Source organism: Carassius carassius, chromosome 44 (genome assembly GCF_963082965.1).
Source record: "Carassius carassius chromosome 44, fCarCar2.1, whole genome shotgun sequence".
In the NCBI taxonomy this organism is placed as follows: domain Eukaryota; kingdom Metazoa; phylum Chordata; class Actinopteri; order Cypriniformes; family Cyprinidae; genus Carassius; species Carassius carassius.
Genome location: NC_081798.1, coordinates 12,429,355 through 12,451,875, shown reverse-complemented (window position 1 = coordinate 12,451,875; position 22,521 = coordinate 12,429,355). Strand labels below are relative to the sequence as shown.

Sequence of the window (22,521 nt, the reverse complement as noted above, 5' to 3'; positions counted from 1 at the left end):
ATTATCAGAACATTTTCCTTGATGCGAGTGGTGCGGATGCAGTCGCCACGATGAAGAGGATGCAAAGCCCACTCGTCCGAAAAGGCTGAGCCAGTTCTCCAGCGATGATTACAGAGAGTCCAGCCGAGACGAGTGGGAACAGTTCTTGCTGGAGCCATGTATTCCACCAGATTAGGATCCCATTCAGTGGTGAAACGAAAACACGAAGCGCTTCACAAAACTTATTCGCTTAGCACACCGTTATTTGTGAGTCCCGCCAATGTCTGTGCCGTCAGAGCGCGTTTTCTCCGCGGCCGGCCTTATTGTTAACAGACTAAGGAGCCGACTTTCCCCCAATCATGTTTACATGCCCGTATTTCTTAACAAGAACATTTGAAACAATAGAAAAAAAAAAAAAAAAAGATTTGCTGACAGTTTAAAAGTTAAGTGTAAGCTACATTCTGTACAATAGCCTAATTGCTGCAGGCTGCTTTACGTTTTTTCTTTGTTCACTTTTTTTTTTTTTTGCTTTTAATCTGTACATTTGTTTGTTTGCACGCATTGTTAAAGGTTTTCAGCTACAAAACACGATGTGTAATGTTCAAGCTTATTGTAAGCTTGTTCAAAATGACGAAAACAAATGTTGCTGAAAAATAACGTCTGACTCATTAAACTTAATTTAAATAAATGAATATTCGAATATTCGTTTTGTGTGAGCTCAAATATTCGAATGTGATATTTGTGGAAAACGCCCATCCCTACTCTCCAGTGAAGTTACCGATACTTTTACAAAAGTTTTTCAACTTTAAAGAGGGAGTTCACCCAAAATGGAAATTCTGTCATTATTTATTCACCTTCATGTCATTCCAAATTTTACAACTTTCTTTCTTCTGTGGAACACACACACACACAAAAAAGTTTTTTTTTTTTTTGTAGAATATTTCTAACTATTTTTGTCCATACATTGAAAATTAGTGGGCTGCAAAGCAACATTTGGACCTAACTGACTTTCATTGGACAAAAAATAATCACAGAGACATTTTTCAATGTCGTCTTGTGTTACGCTGAATAAATAAAGTCGTGCAGGTTGACATGAGGGTGAATAAATGATGACAAAATTTTTGTGGGGGTGAACTATCCCTTATTCAAAAGCAGACAGGATATTAGCTTTAGCGCTGTTTGCTGATTTATACACCACACCGTTTTCAACAGGTGTTTCTCCAGGTTTGTTTGTCTTCTGGGTCTGCGTGTTTTCCTTAACAGTTTGAAGTAAATGTAACAACATGCTCCTGATGGATTTTAAAGGGCTTGAAAGCATACAGAGATGTAAAGTATTGATTTAGCAAAGAAAGTAAGTATTGAACAAAAAGCCTGCTGCATTAAGGGTAAGGATATGACTAATTACCCAGTGTGATCAGTTTATATTGGCTTTGTGTCAAGCCTTGGTGATGCTATTTTGATAGTTCTGTGGCTTGCTTGCATTCGAGTGGTTTTGTATTGATTCCATTTTTACATCTATGGTCTGTGGAGTCGCCAGCGAGTGACAGAAAGCTGTGTATGTGTGAGAGTGAGAACATTATCGGTAAAAGAATGAACGCTAGTGTAAGTTGTCACGTGAGGTGTAATGCATTGTGATCGAGTTGAGGCAGAATTGATTGCTTCTCTTTCAGAAGGTTGCTGTGGAAAGACGATTGTGTAAGCAAATCTCTCGCACGACACTGCCTGTTTGTGACTTCTAATGTGCTTTTCCTGGCCTCCTTTACAGACACAGATTTCCTTCTCTTGCGGGAAGTTTGGCTTCTCACCACATGAGTTTGCTCAAAAAGGCCAGGTCAGTCTAAACAGTAGTTCTGACTCTCTGCTGGTCTGAATGCAGGTTGATTTTGTTCCAGACACTAAAGTGCATCGGATAGAACAAAAAGCGAGATGTTAGTTCTTGTCAGCAGAACAAAATCTGTTTATTTTTGGCCTGAGAGGTTTGATTTCACTTACGTTTTGAAGAATGAACAATAATCTAATGTTGTTGCATGCACATCATTTGGTAAAATCAAATCATATTAGCTTACAGTTTTTCTTCTCAGTGGGATTTCCTGTCTACATGCAAGAAACATCCATCCCATGTCTTGGTTTGACCTGACTGGAGGGTTTTATTGTGACTTAAATTCACAATGTTTTCTTTATTCAGTTAATCTCTTTCATTCATCACACCCAGGAAGTCTCGTGTTGCCCTTAAAGATGATGACACAGTCATCCTGTCACTCCTGATTGTAATAGTCCCCTTCAATCACACAGTTTACACAGAAAGATGGTTCTCCAAGTGGCTTGCATCGTGCATTTGTGAAAACATTCTGACAAGATGAAATTCAAGATGATAGAGTTTCCGTGATATGTGTGCCCTATGCGCGTAGCCCCACTCTGCAGCTGATGTGAGGGCATTTCTGAATTGACTTTGTCGGGAAAAAATTATCATTAATTATTCACCTGTTTCAACAGCTGGGCACTGCTCCATCCTGTAATACTATCATGCTTCTGAGATTGGTATCGGCTACTTTAGGGACATACTCACAATCTCTGACTTTCAATAGTCCTGACTATTTAAACATGGTCAGATAAATAGGATATATGTGGAATTACCTGGAACAGTCTAATATTGATTATTGCACGGAAATAAATTGAGCTAAGTAGGCTATCAGTATACCTAAATCCAGCAATTCTTTTATTTACCTTGCTGATATGGTTGATTCGTTTTCTTTTTCTGACATGTTTGTGAGTCTTTTTATAAATAGTTTTAAATATATTTTCAAATGTAATTTATTTAATTGATGCAAAGCTGAATTTTCATTATTGTCACATGTTCCTTCAGAAATCATACTGATATGCTGATTTGGATCTCAAAAAACATTTCATATTATAATCGTCAATCGATGTTGAAAACAGTTGTGCTGCTTCGTTTTTTGGGGGAAAACGTGATACTTTTTTATATTCATCATCATTTGATGCATAGAAAGTAGAAAGAACAGAATTTATTTGAAATTGATATTTTTTGTGACAATATAAAAGCTTTTACTGTTAATTTTAGTTAGTTTAATGGATCCTTGCTGAATTAAAGAAAAAAAAAATAACACATAGACCATTATATTCTCTAAATGTTTTCATCTTTATCAAATATCAAATATTTGGTAACACTTTAGGCACCAGTTCTCTCTAGTTGTTTATTAGCATGCATTGCATGAATGCTTATAAATCACATATTAATGCCTTCTTCTCCATGAGCATATTTTAGGTCCTTTAATCCTACCCCATAACTAAACTAACAACTACCTTACTAATTAAGCAGCAAATTAAGATTTTTTTAGGCAAAATTCATATTTATTATTTAATTAATCGTTAGAATTGCTCCCTGAAGTAAAGTGTGACCAAATATTCAGCAACTATTCATTTACAGATTTTGGAAGTGCTTTTCCTTGGTCGATCCCTTTCTGCAAGAAGCATTTGTGTACCTTTTCTCTCTTGTTTTTGTGACTGTGTGTTCAGATAGGTGTCAGACAATAATGGCTAGGTGGGCAACCAGGACTCATTAGTCAGAGAAAGTCACCGTCCTCGAACCTTCTCCCTGAGGAACCCTTGAGAAACCTCGCAGGAGTCTCACAAAGCTGAGGTCAATGTACTCCAGCCATCACACATTCTTTCTTTCATCACTTTTTGCAGGAAGTCACTGTCAACACCTTTACTTACTCTCATGTGTTTTGTGCCTTCACGCCTTTTAGAAATTCACAACAGACTGGATTACATGGTTTCTTTTAATAGAATGTCCTTGCCATCTTACCTACTTTTGAGCGGCCTTGAGATTTCTCCATATTCTGGAGACTAAAGCATTTTCAACCTTGCCGCATCCTTTCAATGAGTAAGCAGAAAAACAGATCTGCCTGACAGAGTGATCTACTGTCCTACAAATGCGGCCGTGGAGAGAAATTGTATTCTCCCACAGTGAGCATGAGCGACTGATACTCTACCTTTGTTTGGACAAGAATGTGATTTACTTAATTATGTTGGTAGCAAATTAGAGCTAGACTTATTAGACAGCTAATCGACCATGTTGTTGTAATGATTCATACATGCAAACTATATTGTTGATGTGAGACTCAGAGAACACAGTCGTCTCGTTGTTACTATATAATCATAATCATGTTTTAGCAAGCCCAGGCAAGCTCCTGTCGGAGCGCTCTAGAATTCTTGATGCATTATGTGCTCTGCATTTAACTGCAATACAGCATGAATAATGAATCCAATGAAATGTTTGATAACACCAGCACAGGAAAGACATTAGAGAGAAAAACGGGTTGTTTATTGGAGGTCAGTGCCGCATTGGCACAGTAAATTGTTAATACAAGGCATCAAATTTGCCAGGCAGTGCAGAAAATGATTGGCCTAGATTTGTTTGGTCGGGGGCCAAGCTTGCAGTGATTTATCCACACCTCTGTAATTACCTGACATGGCAGCAGCCCCACTGCGTGCTGCACCTGTGTAGGTGGAATGCTTGGCTGTTGCTCTGCACCTCAGCGCTTCTGGGGAAAAAAGGGCATTGAAAAGTGTGGAAGTCAAAGGGTTATGCTCAGGGAGGGCTAGTTAACCTAAAATGTAAGATTTACTTCATTTACTGATCCTCAAGTTATTCCAAAGCCGGATGAGTTGGGGTGGGCGATATGGCCAAAGTCTCATATCACAATATGAGTTATATTATTTTGCAGTATAGTTATTTGTGCTTTAAATAATGCCTTTATGATATAATTTTTTTTTTAAAAAGTCGGAATACATTTTTGTGGTAATCAATATTATGGCACAAGGTTTGTGAATTAAGCTCAACTTGTACTGAACCCTGAATAATACTTTATACCGCAATGTTACATCAACCCATTATCACAATCCTAAACTTCTAAAAGCAAAAAAAGGTGTAAAAACTCAAAGTGGTCAGGATGACTCACAGTTTTATATATATATATATATATATATAATTTTTTTTTTTTTTTTTTTTTATCTTACACTTTCACTGTTATCAGATCCGGTCATGCTGTTGTTGGTTGGTTGGTTCCCACGATCCTTGGCTTTCACCTTTCTTGGGCCGATGGTGGGCTCATTATAAAGGATCATTAACACATGATTTTAAACCACAGCAGACAATATGATGTGCCCGATTGGAAGGCGAGGTATTGACCGCTGGGCCTGGATGCTAGTTATTGATCAGCACTAATCTGCATCCCTTCACCATGTAGACAGAAGCAGATTATCCTGGAAAGGAATTATAATTTGCGTTTTACTCGTTTTTTTTTTTTTTGCTTATTAATCATGATTTGGTATAATTAAAAACAGGCAGCTTCTGAGTTGCAAGTAATGTATGTTAGAAAAAATGAATACTATGTCATTATTATCACCCTTTGCTCTTTTACATGAAACTTTAATTTCAGTCTGTTTCACATACAAAGCTATCATGTGGCTTCAGAAGAGTTGCAACAGTGCATGAATAATATGGACTACGTTTATTAGCTTTATGGAACTTTTATGGTGCAATCTAAGAATCTATTTATTATAACTGCATGGAGATGTGCATTTCATTCAAAAGTTTCTTTAGGTCTTCCACCGAAGAAAGCAAGTCCTTTTGTTTCTCTGTAACAAACTTTAATTATATATTTCGCTGTGTGTTTTGTACTGATGATTCAAAGCAGGGATGTGATGTAATGTGCTGATATGACCCAACACTTAATGCGTCTCCTACATGTTAATGAGACATACCAACCGCTATGTGTTTATAATCTAGGTTCGATTTCAGCGCCTCATATCTCTGAGCTGAAAGGATTCAGCATGTAGGCTTCCTTCAAAGCAGTTCACAACAGGAATTTGAATATACGGCGGAGAATCATCAGCCTTCTGGAGAGGAGCTTTCAGTTGTGTTTTAACATTTTTGACATGCACCTCAGAGTGAATTCTCCCACAATCTCAGCAAAGCTGCATCGCTCCTGACATCTTCGCATTAGTTACCCAGGATGTCTCTGTGTTTTGCAGCATCCTTTTCAGATCATATCACTCAGCTGCTGATGTTTTTCAGAGTTGTTTTCGATGAGCAAAATGTCTTTGAAAGATACTGATTATTATTCTTGCATTGGAAGTCTTCACTCCTTCCATTTGTTAACTGCAACTGTCTAGTTTAGAACAAAATAGATGTGTTTGTATAAAGGCAATGGAATAATGTTATATGAAATTACATTGATTAGTTGGGAATGGGATATGCAACATGTTTTCAAAATCAACTAATAATTTCCAGAATGATGAGTTGACTAATCTGTCTAAAGGAAGCCCTGCATAATTAGGCTGTCTTAGAGTTTGCCTGACCTAAAGGTGTTTCTAAATATGATAGAGATAGAGATAGAGAGCGCGCGAGAGAACGCGCGCGTGAGAGAGAGAGAGAGGGAGAGAGGGAGAGAGACAGAGAGAGATAGAGAGAGAGAAAGAGAGAGAGAGCGAGCCCCGGCCGCACACTCACTGTCTTCAAACAACACGAGCGCTGTCTTGCTCTCTCTCCCTCTCGTATATTAATCAATTGACACGATGGTGTCGATGTTTAAATCATTTAAAATGATAATGTAAGTTTGATCACCCCATTTTTGTTTGTAAGAAAAAATTTGATTCGATTTCATATCGCAATATATATCGCAGAAAAATAAAATATCGCAATGTCATATATATAAAAAAATTTTTTTGGATGGTTCAAAACGTCTCATCTTGCAACACAAACAAACTGTCAGTGAGAATTTAGACCCTTTAATTTTGTATTTTATTATTACTGATGCTTTTTTCCCACAGATTTTTCTATCAAAGTGCACTTCATCAGTGTACTGTTTCTGTGGGTCTCCGTCAGCCATGGTCTGCCCGGTAATACTCGGCTCAGTCTACCCCCACCCCCTGTTTTCACCGCTGCCAACGCCTAGCTGTTAGATCTCACGCTGTTGCTAGGAGAAAGAATAAAAAATACTTTGACCACTTCACAGACGACATCTTAATTGAATCCGGACTAATTTTGTCTAATGTTTTTCCTGCTGCCACATTGTGATTGAGTAATGTCATTATGGACTGAACAAATTAGCCAAAATTAGTCTGTCCAGTGGTGTGGATATTGAGGCTGGCTTATTTTCCTCCGCCTTGATCAGTAAAGCAGTGGTTATTTGTATTTAGGTTTTAAAGGTGATGAAACTTTCTCTTGAATCGTGAAATATCTGTGCCTCTGCTCATGTGGTTATTCAGATTTGCAGGATGCAAATGAATTAGCATTCTGCTCTACGAGCACTGATCACCGGTCTTTTAAAAACCATGAGAAAAGGCAAAAGTATGCACAGTATGTATTGAAAGTGAAAGTGAAAAAAAGTGAAAGTGAAAGTGAAGTGACATTCAGCCAAGTATGGTGACCCATACTCAGAATTTGTGCTCTGCATTTAACCCATCCGAAATGCACACACACAGAGCAGTGAACACACACACACTGTGAGCACACACCCGGAGCAGTGGGCAGCCATTTATGCTGCGGCGCCCGGGGAGCAGTTGGGGGTTCGATGCCTTGCTCAAGGGCACCTAAGTCGTGGTATTGAAGGTTGAGAGAGAACTGTACATGCACTCCCCCCACCCACAATTCCTGCCAGCCCAGGACTCGAACTCACAACCTTTCGATTGGGAGTCCGACTCTCTAACCATTAGGCCGCAACTTCCCCCCATGACACAGTGCTAATGCAGTAAGCATTCATTCAATTGTATGTACACCCTATTTAAACATACAATTCAGTTGTAGGCATTGTTGACACTTAAACCATTGAAGAACAATGTTAATGTAAGGCTTTAAGCTAATTCTTACCCAATCAGCAGACTCATATAGGCAGGAAGTTCCAGTGCATTTATATTTTGGCTAATTTCATGATGATTTTTGCTCCACCAATAAGAGTGTAGTACCTCTTTTTCAGCAGAACTGGAAAGGTGTTTTCTTTGGGATGTGCAACAGTGATCGAGTACTCGAGTACTCGACCGCGACAGCGATGATCGATCACGTAAACGATGATCGAAATTATCATAATTCTTTTTTTTGATTGGTTATGGCAGCACGTTGGGCGGCGCCCTGATCTCTGATTGTTTAGCTTCCCACTTGATGCCTCAAAAGACGTAAGAAGACAGATAATCATGGCCTCAAAGTCACGTAGTGATGGCTGGCTTCCCTTTGAGAAGAACGATGAAAATACAGTTCAGGGTAAGCTGTGTAGCGCCAAGCTGTCACACGAATCTACAACAAATACAATGCGCTATCATCTAAAATGTGTACATAAAATATCTGGCGATAACAGAGAGGCAACTCAGACGAGCATTGAATCACTTGCCGTAAGACCTAAATGCAATGCAGGCAGAACCGAGAAGCAACAAAGCTATTCTCTGAAATGGTGGTGAAAGATTTGCTGCCCATTAGTTTCAAGGACAGAGAATGTTTACTTGTCCAGTGGTACCTGGCTGTTCCTGCAACATCTGTTCCAGCGGAGCGAATTTATTCCACTAAATGTGAACAGGCTGCGCACTCGGCTCTCATCTGAGCACGTAGACCACCTTATCTTTTTGAATAGACATTTGAATGTTTCATCGGTCATGGTAAATATGATATCCATTTTTTAAAAATAATTATTATTTTAGTTTTGAGTTTTAGCCATAGTTAAAATATCTAGGCTATTTGGTCTCTGTTTAAACCTTATAATAGTTGTTTGGTTAAACTTGGTGAACTTTATCTTTTAAAAACTATTCACCGCTGGATCAAAATATGCTGCTAAAGTTATACTGGAAGACATTGTTTTGTTAAAAAAAATTCAGTTGAATAAAGGCGCAAAAAAAAGAAAAGTATCTTTGTTTGTTAATTTTTAAATCACAGACAAGAGACAACTAATGAAATGGTCTTTCTAAAATAAAAATGCACTGGATATATTTGTAGCCTAATTACATTAAACATATTCGTAGAGATGACGAAAATCAAAATTATTTGTTTGTCATAGTTTTTATCTTAAATATATTTTAAATCTTATTCAATTATTTAGCAATAATCAGTGATTTCCATGCTGTTAAATAATATTTTGGTTGATCAGAAAGTGCAAATTGAATACAAAATATTAATTAAATATTAGAATACATAAAAAATAACGATAGTGACACTAATGTGAATTTATTGTACTTTCGTGTTTGTAAAGCGCAATCCGAGTTACACTTTCGGTCAAGTTCACATCTGCGTCGGCGAATTTTTTTCAGATAAAAGTTGCAAGAGCTAGTCCACGTCTGATTAATTAACATGAACAATTATGCTGAAATCGCTGCATATCAGCGATTCGTTTCATGCTCATATAAGCAATGCCCGACAATGATATATTGCTCTTCTATTATTATTGTTATTATTTTATTATTGATGTTATAATAATGCAGCCAAGCTTTTTTCCCGTCATATTTGTGGGCATAAAATGCAATTCATATGGCTTCGAAAACGCGCAGCTGGTTTATGGAATATAAAACTTAACTTAAAAATAAAACTTAATTACAACTATTACACTTAATAACGTAGATGAAAATATAGCACAAATCTGCCATACATTTATAAAGAGAACTTTAGGAATCTATAGTAAAATCTGTCCATGCCCATCTTTCAGCACGCTGTCATGAAAACGCATCAGAGGGAGCTGGCGCGCGCGCGCTCTCTCTCTCTCTGTGGTTCACACCGGACGCCGAAGCGACGCGGAAGCGCCGCGGAACGGAGGCCGCTTCCTTTCGGCGCCCATGTTAACCTATGGTGTCGTTCACACGCCAGTTTCGGCGTCTGGTCTATTTTTTGCGCGAGCCGCGAGCGATCCGCGTCAATTCCGACAGGAAGTCACACCAAGAAACACGAGACAATCCGGTCAATTGTCAAAATATAAGCAATTTTCAAATTAAAATACCGCGAGTGACAAATACGATCATATTTGTGTATCTAAACAGACTAGAAAGATAAAAAAAAAAAAGAAAACACAACACACACACGCACGCACATGGTTAACTTCAACTTCTTGGTTACAGAAACATGGTGTATTCATTTTATGAGGTTATTTACTTACCCATGATGTGCTCTGAATAAACAACAACTGAGCAGAAGCGCTTGTCGACTGCGGCGGAGAATACGCGTCTGGTGTGAACAGGCAGGCGCCGGACCGCGCGTGATTTTCCATTCCGCGTCGCTTCGGCGTCCGGTGTGAACCACGCATAACTTAGCATCCTATTGTGCTGATACAAATTGTAATGTTACGTCTGATATGTATCTCAGTTATCTGATTTATCATAGGATGTGTCATAGAATTAAGCTTCCGTTTATTGGTATAGTACTCTTCACCTCAGGCAGATATTTCTTGTTCCTTTATTAATAACATTGCTTCATCATAATCTAACCTGTCCTAATCATGTGTTCATGTTTTCATAGACAGATTTTCATGTCAGATTTTTTTTCATTATATACATATGGCCATGCCCCCCCCCCCCCATAAGCCCCACCCCCAATTAATCGATTAATCGTTTTTGAAACCTATCGATGATCGAAATGAGAAATTTCCCAAAATGCCCATCCCTAGTGTTTTCCAGAAAATGCAAAATCAAGGTCTGCTGATTGCTCTGATCACATCTGAAGTCTTTCAGCTGTAATAATGGTTATTAACGTTGAGTAAGTGCTGTTCTTTTTCTCTTTCAGGCCCGTAATGTCTCTACAGGAGAGCTGGCTGCTATCAAGGTCATTAAACTGGAGCCAGGTAAGAAAATCTCTTCCCTTTCAGACGAAACTGGTTTTGTTCTCATCTGGTCTCTGTTCTGTGATTTTATTATCATATTCTCTCTTTATACACTTCTAGACAGATTTAGGAGGTCTTTAACCTGATTTCAAGGTGTACTTGGGAAGTTTTTCATTTTGCTGTTTACCTGTTCAAAACTGAAATTAGGATATATTACATTTAGACTAATTTAGCTTTTCATATCTATGACTTTCATTTGAAATACTTTTATGTGGATTTCCTGAGGCCGCAATTTTGTGATCACATTACTCTGTAATTATTATCAGACACGGTCTACAATGGAATGTTTGAATCATGTAAATCAGACGTTTATTTTTTTTTTTCTTTTCACCTACTAGTTTCAGCTTTATTTTTAATTACCAAAAACAGCACTGTTCTATTTGCAGGTCTTTCTATTAAATTTGTGTAAATGAAGAGTTTCTCTAGGGTGAAATGTGTCATAGTTGTTGAAATTAGTAAAATCATTTCCAGTTTTGATGTCGATGAAGAGTTACTTGAGCATTATTGATGAGGATTTGGGGACAGGTTGGACAAAAAAGGTTGGGAAACATTGATTTAGGAGCTGCTATGGTGAAGTGGCTAAAGCTGAGGCCTTTGTCGAGTGAGCTTTGAGCTTTCACCAAGTGTCCTTGAGTGAGGCATTTAAAGGGTTAGTTTACCCAGATAGCAAATTTATGTAATTAATAACTTACCCTGATGTTGTTTCAAACCCGTAAAACCTCCGTTTATCTTTGGAACACAGTTTAAGATATTTTAGATTTAGTCCGAGAGCTCTCAGTCCCTCCATTGAAGCTGTGTGTACAGTATACTGTCCATGTCCAGAAAGGTCAGAAAAACATCATCAAAGTAGTCCATGTGACATCAGAGGGTCGGTTAGAATTTTTTGAAGAATCGAAAATACATTTTGGTCCAAAAATAGCAAAAACAACGACTTTATTCAGCATTGTCTTCTCTTCCGTGTCTTTTGTGAGAGAGAGTTCAAAACAAAGCAGTCTGGATATCCGGTTCACGAATGAATCATTCAGTTCACCAAATCGAACTGAATCGTTTTAAACGGTTCGCATCTCTAATACGCATTAATCCACAAATGACTTAAGCTGTTAACTTTTTTTTAATGTGGCTGACACTCCCTCTGAGTTCAAACAAACCAATATCCCGGAGTAATTCATTTACTCAAACAGTACACTGACTGAACTGCTGTGAAGAGAGAACTGAAGATGAACACCGAGAAAATTCATTCCATGTTTCTTCCTTGTTCATTTTGGTATTGGGTGACAGTTAACTCTTTACAGGCAAATGAAATATTTGTGCAAGTTTAAAACAAATTAATTATAAGGCTCGAGAGTCTAGACCCATCAAGAGTGGCCAAATGTTTTGAGTTTGGAAACCATCCGCTGTGTCCAGATGCCCGATGGAGGTTTCACGCTCTGATCAAGGCAAACCCAGATTATTAGTGTCAGTGAAAAAGCTTTTGATATAAAACCCAGACCAAAGCAGGAGACGACATCAAATGGGGTCTGGGGTTTGATACGGTTTGACAATATTGGATATCACTGTCATAGTAAAGGATGTACCTGTTTTATCCACAAGCCACCTGGATTGATGAATGACAGCTCCTTGCCTAAAGGAAACCAGTGGAGAGCGACTTTCATTTTGATTTTATAGCAATTCTATTAGTTTGCTGTTTTGCTGTGCCAGCAGGACCTGCAGTAACAATAGCATAACTTTTTTTTTTTTTTTTTTTTTTTTGCTGGTTTGAGACAAAAACCCACAGTCTTCTCTTTTCAAGCGCTTAAATCCTCAGTCATGCTTTTTGATGTTCAGGAAAGTTTCACTATGCAAAATTACAGAAATTACATGAACATTTGGCAACCATAGTTTCTGTGACAATAGAATAAGAAGCGGGAGAAAGTACATATTAGAGCCTTTGGGAAAATCTGAATAATTGGAATGTTCTCAGTCACTGAACAAAAAGTTTAATCTTCAAGAATACCTCTTCATGGTTGAGATGTTTTATTAACATTACTGGCAATTTTTATTGTATTTTATTTTATGTGTTTTGTTTAATATTATGTTATTGTATTACAGTCCAGTGCATTGCATTTTATTTTGTTATGTTTTATTGCATTTTATGGTTTGGGCAAAATATCAGATTTACACAAGAAAAACTTGTAATAGCTTGGTTTCATTGTGTCTCGTATGGATAATGTAAGTCAGTGCTGAAGGTTTAGTAATTTTAAACTTCAGTTCAGTTATTTCACTTCTAATTTTGTTTTTATTTTAGCTTTATTTCAATATTTGACCTTTATTTCAATGTGAATTTTGAGCATTTGAAGGTATTGTAAACTTCTTACACTGTTTGTAGGGGATCCCATATTAAATTATTAACAAAACCTACAGTAATCAATCATATTTTGGAAGAAACTTTACATTCCTGGTTACCTTTGTACATTTTTGTATCAGCTAATTATTGTTTTGTCTTGTCCATACCTTTATTCAGTACCTTAAATGTTGTTCACCTTACTTTTTAGGATACTAAACCTACAGGCCTGTTTGTTTTGCGCCGAGAACGATTAGGCTGCTTGGTTTAGACATTGACCAATAATTCTGTAGCCACTCACATTCATAGATGCCATAGATGTCAGCATTTAGCCTCAGTAATTACAACATGCCTCTCATTCCAGAGATGCAAGAGAATAAGAGGGTAACGGGGGTTTCTGGAGGTCCTGCCCTTTGCTTTCTCAGCTGTTTGAGATAAGAGAGGGTTTTCTATGTGTGTGTGGCTTTTAGATGCCCCTGTTGGAACGAATAGGACACATTGCTGTGCCAGATATCTGGTAAGCTAGGTTTCAGATGAAGAGCTAGATTTAGTCTGGAAACACCTGCTCAGGCTTGTTTCCAAGCTGTTCATTTTGAAATGGCAGGAAATATGCACAAAAACAGAGTGTACACCAGTTGATTCAGAGCCTTGTTGTAATCAGGGGCTTTCTTATTAAAGAGTATATGGAAAAAACAACCATTGAATTTTAAAATGTGAATGATGCTGGATCTCATTTATGTCCATTTCATTTCAGATCTGTATATTGGGTGTCTTTGAATGCAAGCTCAAAGTATAAAGTTGATCTTAATGGTGCAACATGATGATTATAGCGGTAGATGAATTATGTTGCAAATGTTGTTCAAAACAACAGAATATTGGGTGAAGTTGTTTATAGTGTTGAAAAATGCTTTTATGCTTTGCTTTAAGTATGACATTATCAATAGTGATCTTATATGAGATCTGCTTTGAGTCTGATCTGAGATGTTATCAATGATCTATTGCCAACAAAATTAAATCAAATCAAATTGTGACCAAATTTTAATCAAATATTTTTCAAAGCAAATGTTTACACCTCTGTGTATTTGCAGGATGCTAGACGTTGTGCAGCGTGTCGTTAGCTGTCAGTGGGTTGTCAGTATTATCATGGTGTGCGAATGAAGGCTGTTAACTACTCGTCCGTGTACAGTAGTCACGTACCCCATGGGCCATCCATTATCATGTCTCGTTAATTGTGTTGGTTTGCAAGGAACATGTGCTGCCAAGATAAACAAACTAATCAATTATTAGTCCCATATTTACCCTAACTACTAGGCGAGTCAGTTGGAAGTCCGCTTAATTAGATAAGGATATTAACATGATTGTCCCATAGATGTGTTTTTACAGTGATGTCTTTGTTGCTCTTTGACATCAATTTACCATTCTGATTAACATGCGCCATGTCTTCTCGACCGCATAGGCGTTTTTGCCGTTCTAACTCATTAATGTCTCTGAGCTGGCCTTTGCAAATCATGGTGGGGGTGGACATCACACACTTTTAGGATAGGTCTCCTCCCTCTCTGGCACCATGGGGATCAGGACACTACTTTGAGTTTTGGCTCATTAGTTTCACATAATCAACAGGGGATCGTCTGGAAAGACCCAATAAATGGGTTTGCGAACAGACATGCCAACATAAACATCAAGACCTGGGGTGAGTTTGTGTGGGGGCGTTTGGGGACATGTCGATGTGCGATGAGATTAGCTCTTCGCCTGAGATGAGAAGCGCAGTGACCAGGCTACATCTGGATGTGCTCTTATTTCTGTGTGTGTGGATTGGTTGGCTCAAACGATGTTGGTCTCATGCATTTCATTAAAAATTGATGAATCTATCATATTGGTCTTCAGAAAGCAGCGATTTGCCAAACAGCCCTGTAGTTGGAATAAGTTTAGGGTATCTTTTTCAGCCTCCTCTTTGGTTTGTATGCGAGCTCACACATCCGATTGTGTACTTGAAGCTGGTTTGTATAGGCAAACATTGACGTGCATGTGTGTGAGTTTGTGCACCTGCGTCGGTGTATTGCTGAACAGCAAAGGCTATTCTTACCATAAAAAGAAGGGCGACCTCATGAGCAAGCACTTAGCCTGCCTTTCCTTCCCCCTTAATGTCAGTTCGTGGTGTAGCATATTCACAGTGACAAGATCGAGCTGCCTACTGTAGGAAATGTGGTCAGGCAAAATGTTCTCTGCCAACCAAGTGTGGACACTTAAAATCTACAGTTTCACCTCTCTGCTTCAGATTTGTACTTCTTGGATGTAGAATAGATGGAAAACCTTTATATCCAATGTCAAAATTCTTTAGATTTTACAATAGCTGTTTTCAAATTTCTTATTCCTGTGATGTCTAAGTTTAATATTCAGCATTCATCCCTAGTGGAAAATGAATATACTTAAATGTATTTGAAATACACATTTGCATATTTATGTACTTTAGTGCTGCAATGACGCGTCGACACATCTCGCGTAATGGCATACCGGGAATGGAGAAAGTTGCATTCTATCACAAAAACAGAGACCACTGTTATCAAAAGTATGGGAATACTTTAAACAGAGGCCAAATAAAATGGCCCTTTGTACCCTTTTTAAAACCGATATGGTGTACCACAGCAGCACAACTGCGATGCACGAGCACCTCAGAGGAAAACATCCTGGTGCTCTCCGGTGTTACGGTTTAACTGGTTACCGTGTGATCTGGCGACCAACTTCCTGATTCAGGCCTCTGCTGCAGATGTGATGGAACAAACTGATGTGATATTATTAAGTGTCTAATAAACGCAGACTTGCTCATTGCATGATTCTGATATTCTTGTAAAGATTACAAGTTATTGGTATGATCACCCGTAGCGGCTGAAGTAGGGATAAAATAAAAAATAAAGTAAGTCTGTGTTGGCACGGGTTTCGAACACGCGTTAGGCGCCGTTCACATATCGCGCCTAAAAACGCGTGGAAAATGCTAGTCGCACCGCTTTCTCATTCTTTCCAAAGCGCTCGGGCAGTTGCGCCCCTGGGGCGTCTGCCGTTGCTAAGCAACCATGACGTGCTCTCCATGAAGACGCAGAAATTTCAGCAAAGGATAAATGGATTTGCAGCACTAAAACTCACTTCCAGTAGCTCTGCTACTAAATTTATTTCAAAATGGCAATCCATATACAGCTATGATCAGCAGTTCCTTCATCTTAGCTGAACTTTCAACGTTGTTACGGGAAAGGATGAAGCTGAATGGTTAGTTCTTGTCACATGACCCGTGGTGCGCTTGCGGTTCTCTGAAAAGTTGAGATGTTTTTAACTAACTCAATGCGGTGCGGACGCGCCTGTTTCCGCGTCGCTTCCATTATGAGCCGCATACCGAGCGCCTACATTGGAAATAACGAACTTGAGCGCGCAAACGCGTGAAGTGCCCCTTAAAAGACAGCGCCCCGCGAGACAACAGTCACAAACCACCGAGCTACCCCAAATCAGCTCCAGATCTCTGGAAACCATGCTAAGCCAAAGCAGAACCCTGACTACATTTTATGGTTTGTGATGCTAAAGAACATTTCATGACGTCTCCGACAACTGTAAATTTGTGGCTACTGTGGTTTAATTATAAGCGCTATCGTAAACTCATATTTACCATAGTAAAATAATTTTCTCTGCTTCTTTATTTTTGTATACTGTAAAAACTTCAACCACATTGGTTGAAAATGAATAAAGGTTGAAATATTATATTAGAAGTTGTACTTATATTTTTTTGTAAAGTTATCCAAAGGATTCATTAGCTAATCAAAAAAAGAACATTAGATTAATTATTTATTGTAATAAAAATAATCGTTAGAGTAGTCGACTAATCGAAAAAAAATAATCATTAGATTAGTCGGCAGAAAAAATAATCGTTAGTTGCAGCTAGGGCTGGGCGATATACAAAAAAAAATTATATCTTGATATTGTCAAAAGTTTTACGATATTCGATATATATCTCGATATGTTTGCATTTGCATTTAAATAATAAAAAATAAAACATGATTTTCTTTTGCCCATTAAAAAAAAAAAAACTATTTAGATTAAACAGCTAATTTAAGCAGTTAAAAAATCTAGACCAGGAGATCACTTACTGCTTTTTATTAAATGAATACATGTAGGCCTATATGTAACTGAAGCAGTGCAAATTAAGTAACAGTTACAGAAAGTGCATTCTGTCAACTTTTTAGTGCATGCAATTCACAATTTAAAATATGCAACTAGGATAAGTATTTTATTTTAATTTTTTTAACAAGTTTTTAAGCTAAGAACACAAGTCTGTCAACTGTCTGTGGTTTTAAGAAAAGCTCTGTGGCATGAAACTATGTTCCTACTGACACTAAAAACCCTCTTAGATGGGGAGCTAGTTGCTGAAGCACATAGCTATTTCTTATATATAAATATATATAAATGAATACCAAAGACTTTTGCATTCTCTCTGTCTATATTATGGAAACTGGTAAACATATCAGTGAAATTCCCCAATAGTAATTCCAAATGGCCATAGCCTATGTTTCTCTATTCAAACATCAGCGGTCGAGTAAGTGCATTTATTTTGCGATCACAAATGCAAACAATACAGTTGAGATCTCACGACAGAACACAGACCGGCTGAACGACGCTTTCATTAGATCGCTCAATTCCAGCTTGTTAGTGTTTTCAGATTATCGTCAGCGGCTCTTCCGCAATGAGGAGTGAGCACGTGCGCATGGTTGCCAGATTGCTTAAAATAAGCAAACACCGGGCAGATAATGTATCCTTGTAACAGTGGAGCTCTGATTCGGAGATTTAAACTCTTGTTATCTGGCAACCGCTATCATTAAAGCTCTCGTAGTAGAGGGGCGTAGAGCAGTCAGCAGTTACAGGTTCCTTTTTTGGACATTCGGCGCGTTCTTTTGGGAAAGTATGCTTGAATTTGAAATATTCGATATTCCCGATATATTCAAATTGTACATTGTCGTCAAAATTATTCCGATATTATCGCTAATATTCGATATATCGCCCAGCCCTAGTTGCAGCTCTAATGTACTTCATAAAATACACTGCATTTGTACTACCTTTAGTAGGGTATACTGAACTGAAAAGTTTTGTACTTAATGCACTTTAATTGTGTGAAAGTAGTGCTGAAGTCCAACTAAAAGATACACTGAAGTATATTTGATTGTGCTGAAGTGGAACTATTGCTAGTACATTTCATGTACACTTTAAAAATCTTACATTTCAAGGCTAATGTTATTCAAAGATCATATAGTCCTCTTCAACACTTTTTTTTATAAGTAGCACTAAATAAAGTTGAATTATATATTTTTAGATCAGTCTTGAGCAGCATGTCAGTAAATATGTTAAATATGTGATTTGAACCATACTTAGTATGTAATAAATGTATTTTGAATACATTAGGCCTAGGTTTTTTACTAGGAATTACTCAATTCTTCAGCGTCACATGATCCATCATTGTAATTTGCTTATTTGCTGCTCAAAAAACATTTCTCATTAATTATTTTGTGGGAACCGGGTGATACTTTTTTATTTAGAGATTCTTTGATGAATAGAATGATCAGCATTTATATGTATATATATATATATATATATTAGGGATGGGACGGTATGAAAATTTAATATCACGATTATAGTGACTAAAATTATCACGATTATCAATATTATCACGGTTTTGTTGAAACGAGATGAAAGTGTTCAAAAATAGTTGATGCTCACACTGAAAACATTTCAGCAAGTTTTATATTTAATAATCAACAAACAACTAATAAAACAAGCAACTCTATGCACTTAATTTAAAGAAAGATTAAATTCTGTGGCATTTCCTTCCTTACAATGAAAAGTGTAGAAGCATAGAAAAGCATAGAAAAGTCACTGACTTTCGCCATTCCTTCTCGAAAAAAAACAAAAAAAACATTGTGCGCTGCGCTTGCGTCAGACTGTTGCTGGCTGGACATGATTTAATAGTGAGTTATTAAAACCGCGATAATCAAACACGGTTTTAATGATAATTCATTTTTAAACGATATTACTAACCTTCAGCACATTTTATCACGGTTATCAATAAAACCGGTTATTGTCCCATCCCTAATATATATATATATATTGTACTAATATAAATGCCATTAGTGTAATTTTTTTAACAATTGAATTTGCCCTCGCTGAGTGAAATTATTAAATTCTTCAAAAAAAGTAACTGATAGACAGACATGACTCTTCATGAAAGACTTGTGACTGGCAGATCAAAATGCTACGCAATGTCTCTCCAGTGCAGAAATGAAATGAAATGAAATATTGTGGATGTTAACTGTGATGAGATGATTGACAGGGCCGTTTAAACAGTGACGGGACTAAGTGACTAAGTGACAATGTGGTCTGTTAAAGATGCAATCACATGCCTATGTCTTTTTATTCAATCTTATCACATTCAGACGTTAAACACACATTCATAACTATTGTTAATAAAATTAGTTTTTTTCCCCCCATATTCAGGTCCCTCTTTCGAAGCAAGTCTGTAGTCTCCCATTTTATTTCCAAAAGTTGGCTGTGTCTCGAAATCTGCTAAGCTAGCTTTCTAGACAGCATTTTTGGGCATTGTAGATGTATTTCTAAAAGATTGTCTCAAATATATTCAGTAAACACTGTGTGTGCGTTTGCATGCTGTGTCTTTGTTGGCTCTGATTCCTGTAAGGCATGCAAAGGGAACAGGAGGTGCAGGAGTGGAGGTGGGTGTGGTATTAGCCGGTTGGGAGCACTGAGGCACTGCAGGCGTGCAGTGCTTTCATTTAAAATGCATGGGCTCGGAGGTCGGCGGCCCCCAGAAATGTCACTCGCTGTAATGGGAGGGGAGAGTGCCAGAGCCCAGAGTCCCTTCAGAGTCAGATGTGTGTTTAATGCATGTGTTGGATATTATGTGTGTGTGTGTGCAGTATTGAGACTTGCATCACGGCAGGTGCAGCTGGTAGCTTTAGAAAAATATACTGCTGATGTATGCACAATATTAGGGAAAAGTGGGTCCAAAGTCTTACTGTGGGAAAACATGGATTAGATTTATAGACCTATAAAACAAAATGATGCTCCAAAATATGATTGATGTGACAGGGAAAAGTATGCAAATAATTTCACTCGGAAGATTTATTCAGGCACAAGATAATGTATTTTCGATGGCGTGTCAGCAATTATAAAGCATTTAGGCACAGTGACGAAAAATTGGGAGTAAATGATCAGGACAAGCTTGTATTCTTACATTTTGAAAAAGTGATTGATAATCCACTTTACTGATGAGGTCAATTCATTTGTCAATATTCTGAGATTGTTAATGGCTACATCAAGGTTTTTTTTTTGGTCAACTGTATCTTTACTATCATGTATGACTCTCGAATTGGCCTGTGGATAGAATAATGGACAGGAACAGATTGAATAATGTCTTTATGGACAGTCAGTGCCCTTCTTAGACTTTAGTAATACAATTTAACCATTTTAAAAGCCAATCATTGTAGAGGTTTTTTTTTTTTCTAAACTCTTTGGCATTTTGGGATATCAACATTTTTTCATACTTTCAGATATAAACTCTCTGTTTCTATTTTTATCTGATTTTCAGTAAATCAGATACCCAGAAAGGTGGATGGCTTTAGCATTAGGTTGTCCTAATATACACCATCATTTAAAAGTTGTCAGTAAGATTTTATCTATTTATTTTTTTCCTAAAAGAAATGCATATTTTTGTTTGGCAGTGATGCGTTAAATTGCTCAAAAGTGACAGTCAAGACAAAAATATTTAATTCAACAAATATTATTCTGGAAAAACCTGAAAAACATGCATCATGGTTTTTACACAAGGAGCACAACTGTTTGTTTCAACATTGATAATAATAAGAAATGCTTCTTGAGCACCAAATCAGCATATTTAAATAATTTCTGATAGATTATCACTGCAGACAATTCAGCTTTGCTGTCACAGGTACAAACTACATTTTAAAAAACAAAAAAATAGAAAAGTGTTATTTTAAATTTTAATATTTCACAGTTTTTACTGTATGTTTAAACAAATAAATGCTGCCTTGTTGAGCATAAGAAACTTCTTTCAAATACATAAAAAAATGACCACCCACAACGTTTGAGCATTAAAAAAATTATTGTCCAATATGATAATGCATGTTGAGGACATTTTGAGTGAATATTGTCTTAAATATGTTTAATTTCAGTATTTTATCTCATTGTACATTATAACCAAATTCAGTGGCTTTATTTTAAAGCTGCCCATGCAGAACAATCAACATTTTCAAGCTATTGATAAGAAATATGATTTCTTTCATCTTCATATAACACTTGACATCAGATATGGGAATGTTTTAATAAAGATTAAAAATCTGAAGCAAAGTAGGACTGAAAATACACCGGTTTGGGACATGAGTGCTAATGGGACAGGATTCCTGTTAAATAGGTGATGGGAAATCAGACCTAAGTAAATATAACCCCCATACCAATCAAGCTTATTTAATCCCTGCACATACTTTCACACTTTAACACTTACAACACATTCTGTTATGTCAGCAGCGCCGTTAGCCCTGCACACACACATTCACACTGACACACATGTCTAGTGGAGTGACAGTTGAGTGCCTCTCCCTGACAGTCTCTCTTGCTATCCAACCCCTACAAACATGCCCCAAGACCGCAAACTTGTCCCATTTCTGTGTGCTATGACATGCTTTAATGAAATTTATTCAGAATCGTTTGTTATTATTCAGATTTTTGTTTCCTTTGTGCAAAACCATGACAGTATAGTCAAAATTCTGATTCACATTAGTTTGTAAACAAAAGCTAGAACCGTGATATTGAAGGTTACCCTCTTGTACAGTAGAGGTTTGTAGCTTATTCTAACTATTTTTTTTGTTTATTTTTAGTGTTGTGTTATTTAAGCTTAAGATGCCAAAGTTATGTTGCAGTTTGTTGTCCGATATGTTATCGAGTGGTAGATTCAAGTTAATTTCCAGTCAGCTTTCTGACGTGATGTTTGAAAACATTTCTAAACTGTTGTTTATTGTTAATTCATATTTCTTTATAGTTCTTTAAATGCTAGTATACGTGGGCGATAACATTACCAAGATTAATGAATTATTCATTTTTTTTATTTTATGATACTTAATGCATTAACTAATGTGAACCTTACTGTAAAATGTTACCATCTGAAGTAGTCTTTTTCTTCTTGCAAAATTAAACTATATTTTCCACATTTTAGTCCATTCATATTCTTTTAATTATGATAAAGCCTCGCCCAGGATACCATGCCTTGTCTATTTTATCTGTCTTTAATACCAT

At 37.1% G+C, this 22,521-nt stretch overlaps 1 protein-coding gene across 7 annotated transcripts in view; it reads left to right on the top strand.

Annotated features, from left to right (window-relative positions):
* Positions 1-22,521, top strand: part of map4k3a (mitogen-activated protein kinase kinase kinase kinase 3a) — an 87,492-nt gene that overhangs the window by 3,692 nt on the left and 61,279 nt on the right. For all 7 annotated transcript variants that reach the window (XM_059537635.1, XM_059537636.1, XM_059537638.1 and 4 more), the window contains exon 2: positions 10,754-10,811. In XM_059537635.1, coding sequence (XP_059393618.1) covers positions 10,754-10,811 — 58 coding nt within the window. The remainder of the gene's footprint in view (positions 1-10,753; positions 10,812-22,521) is intronic.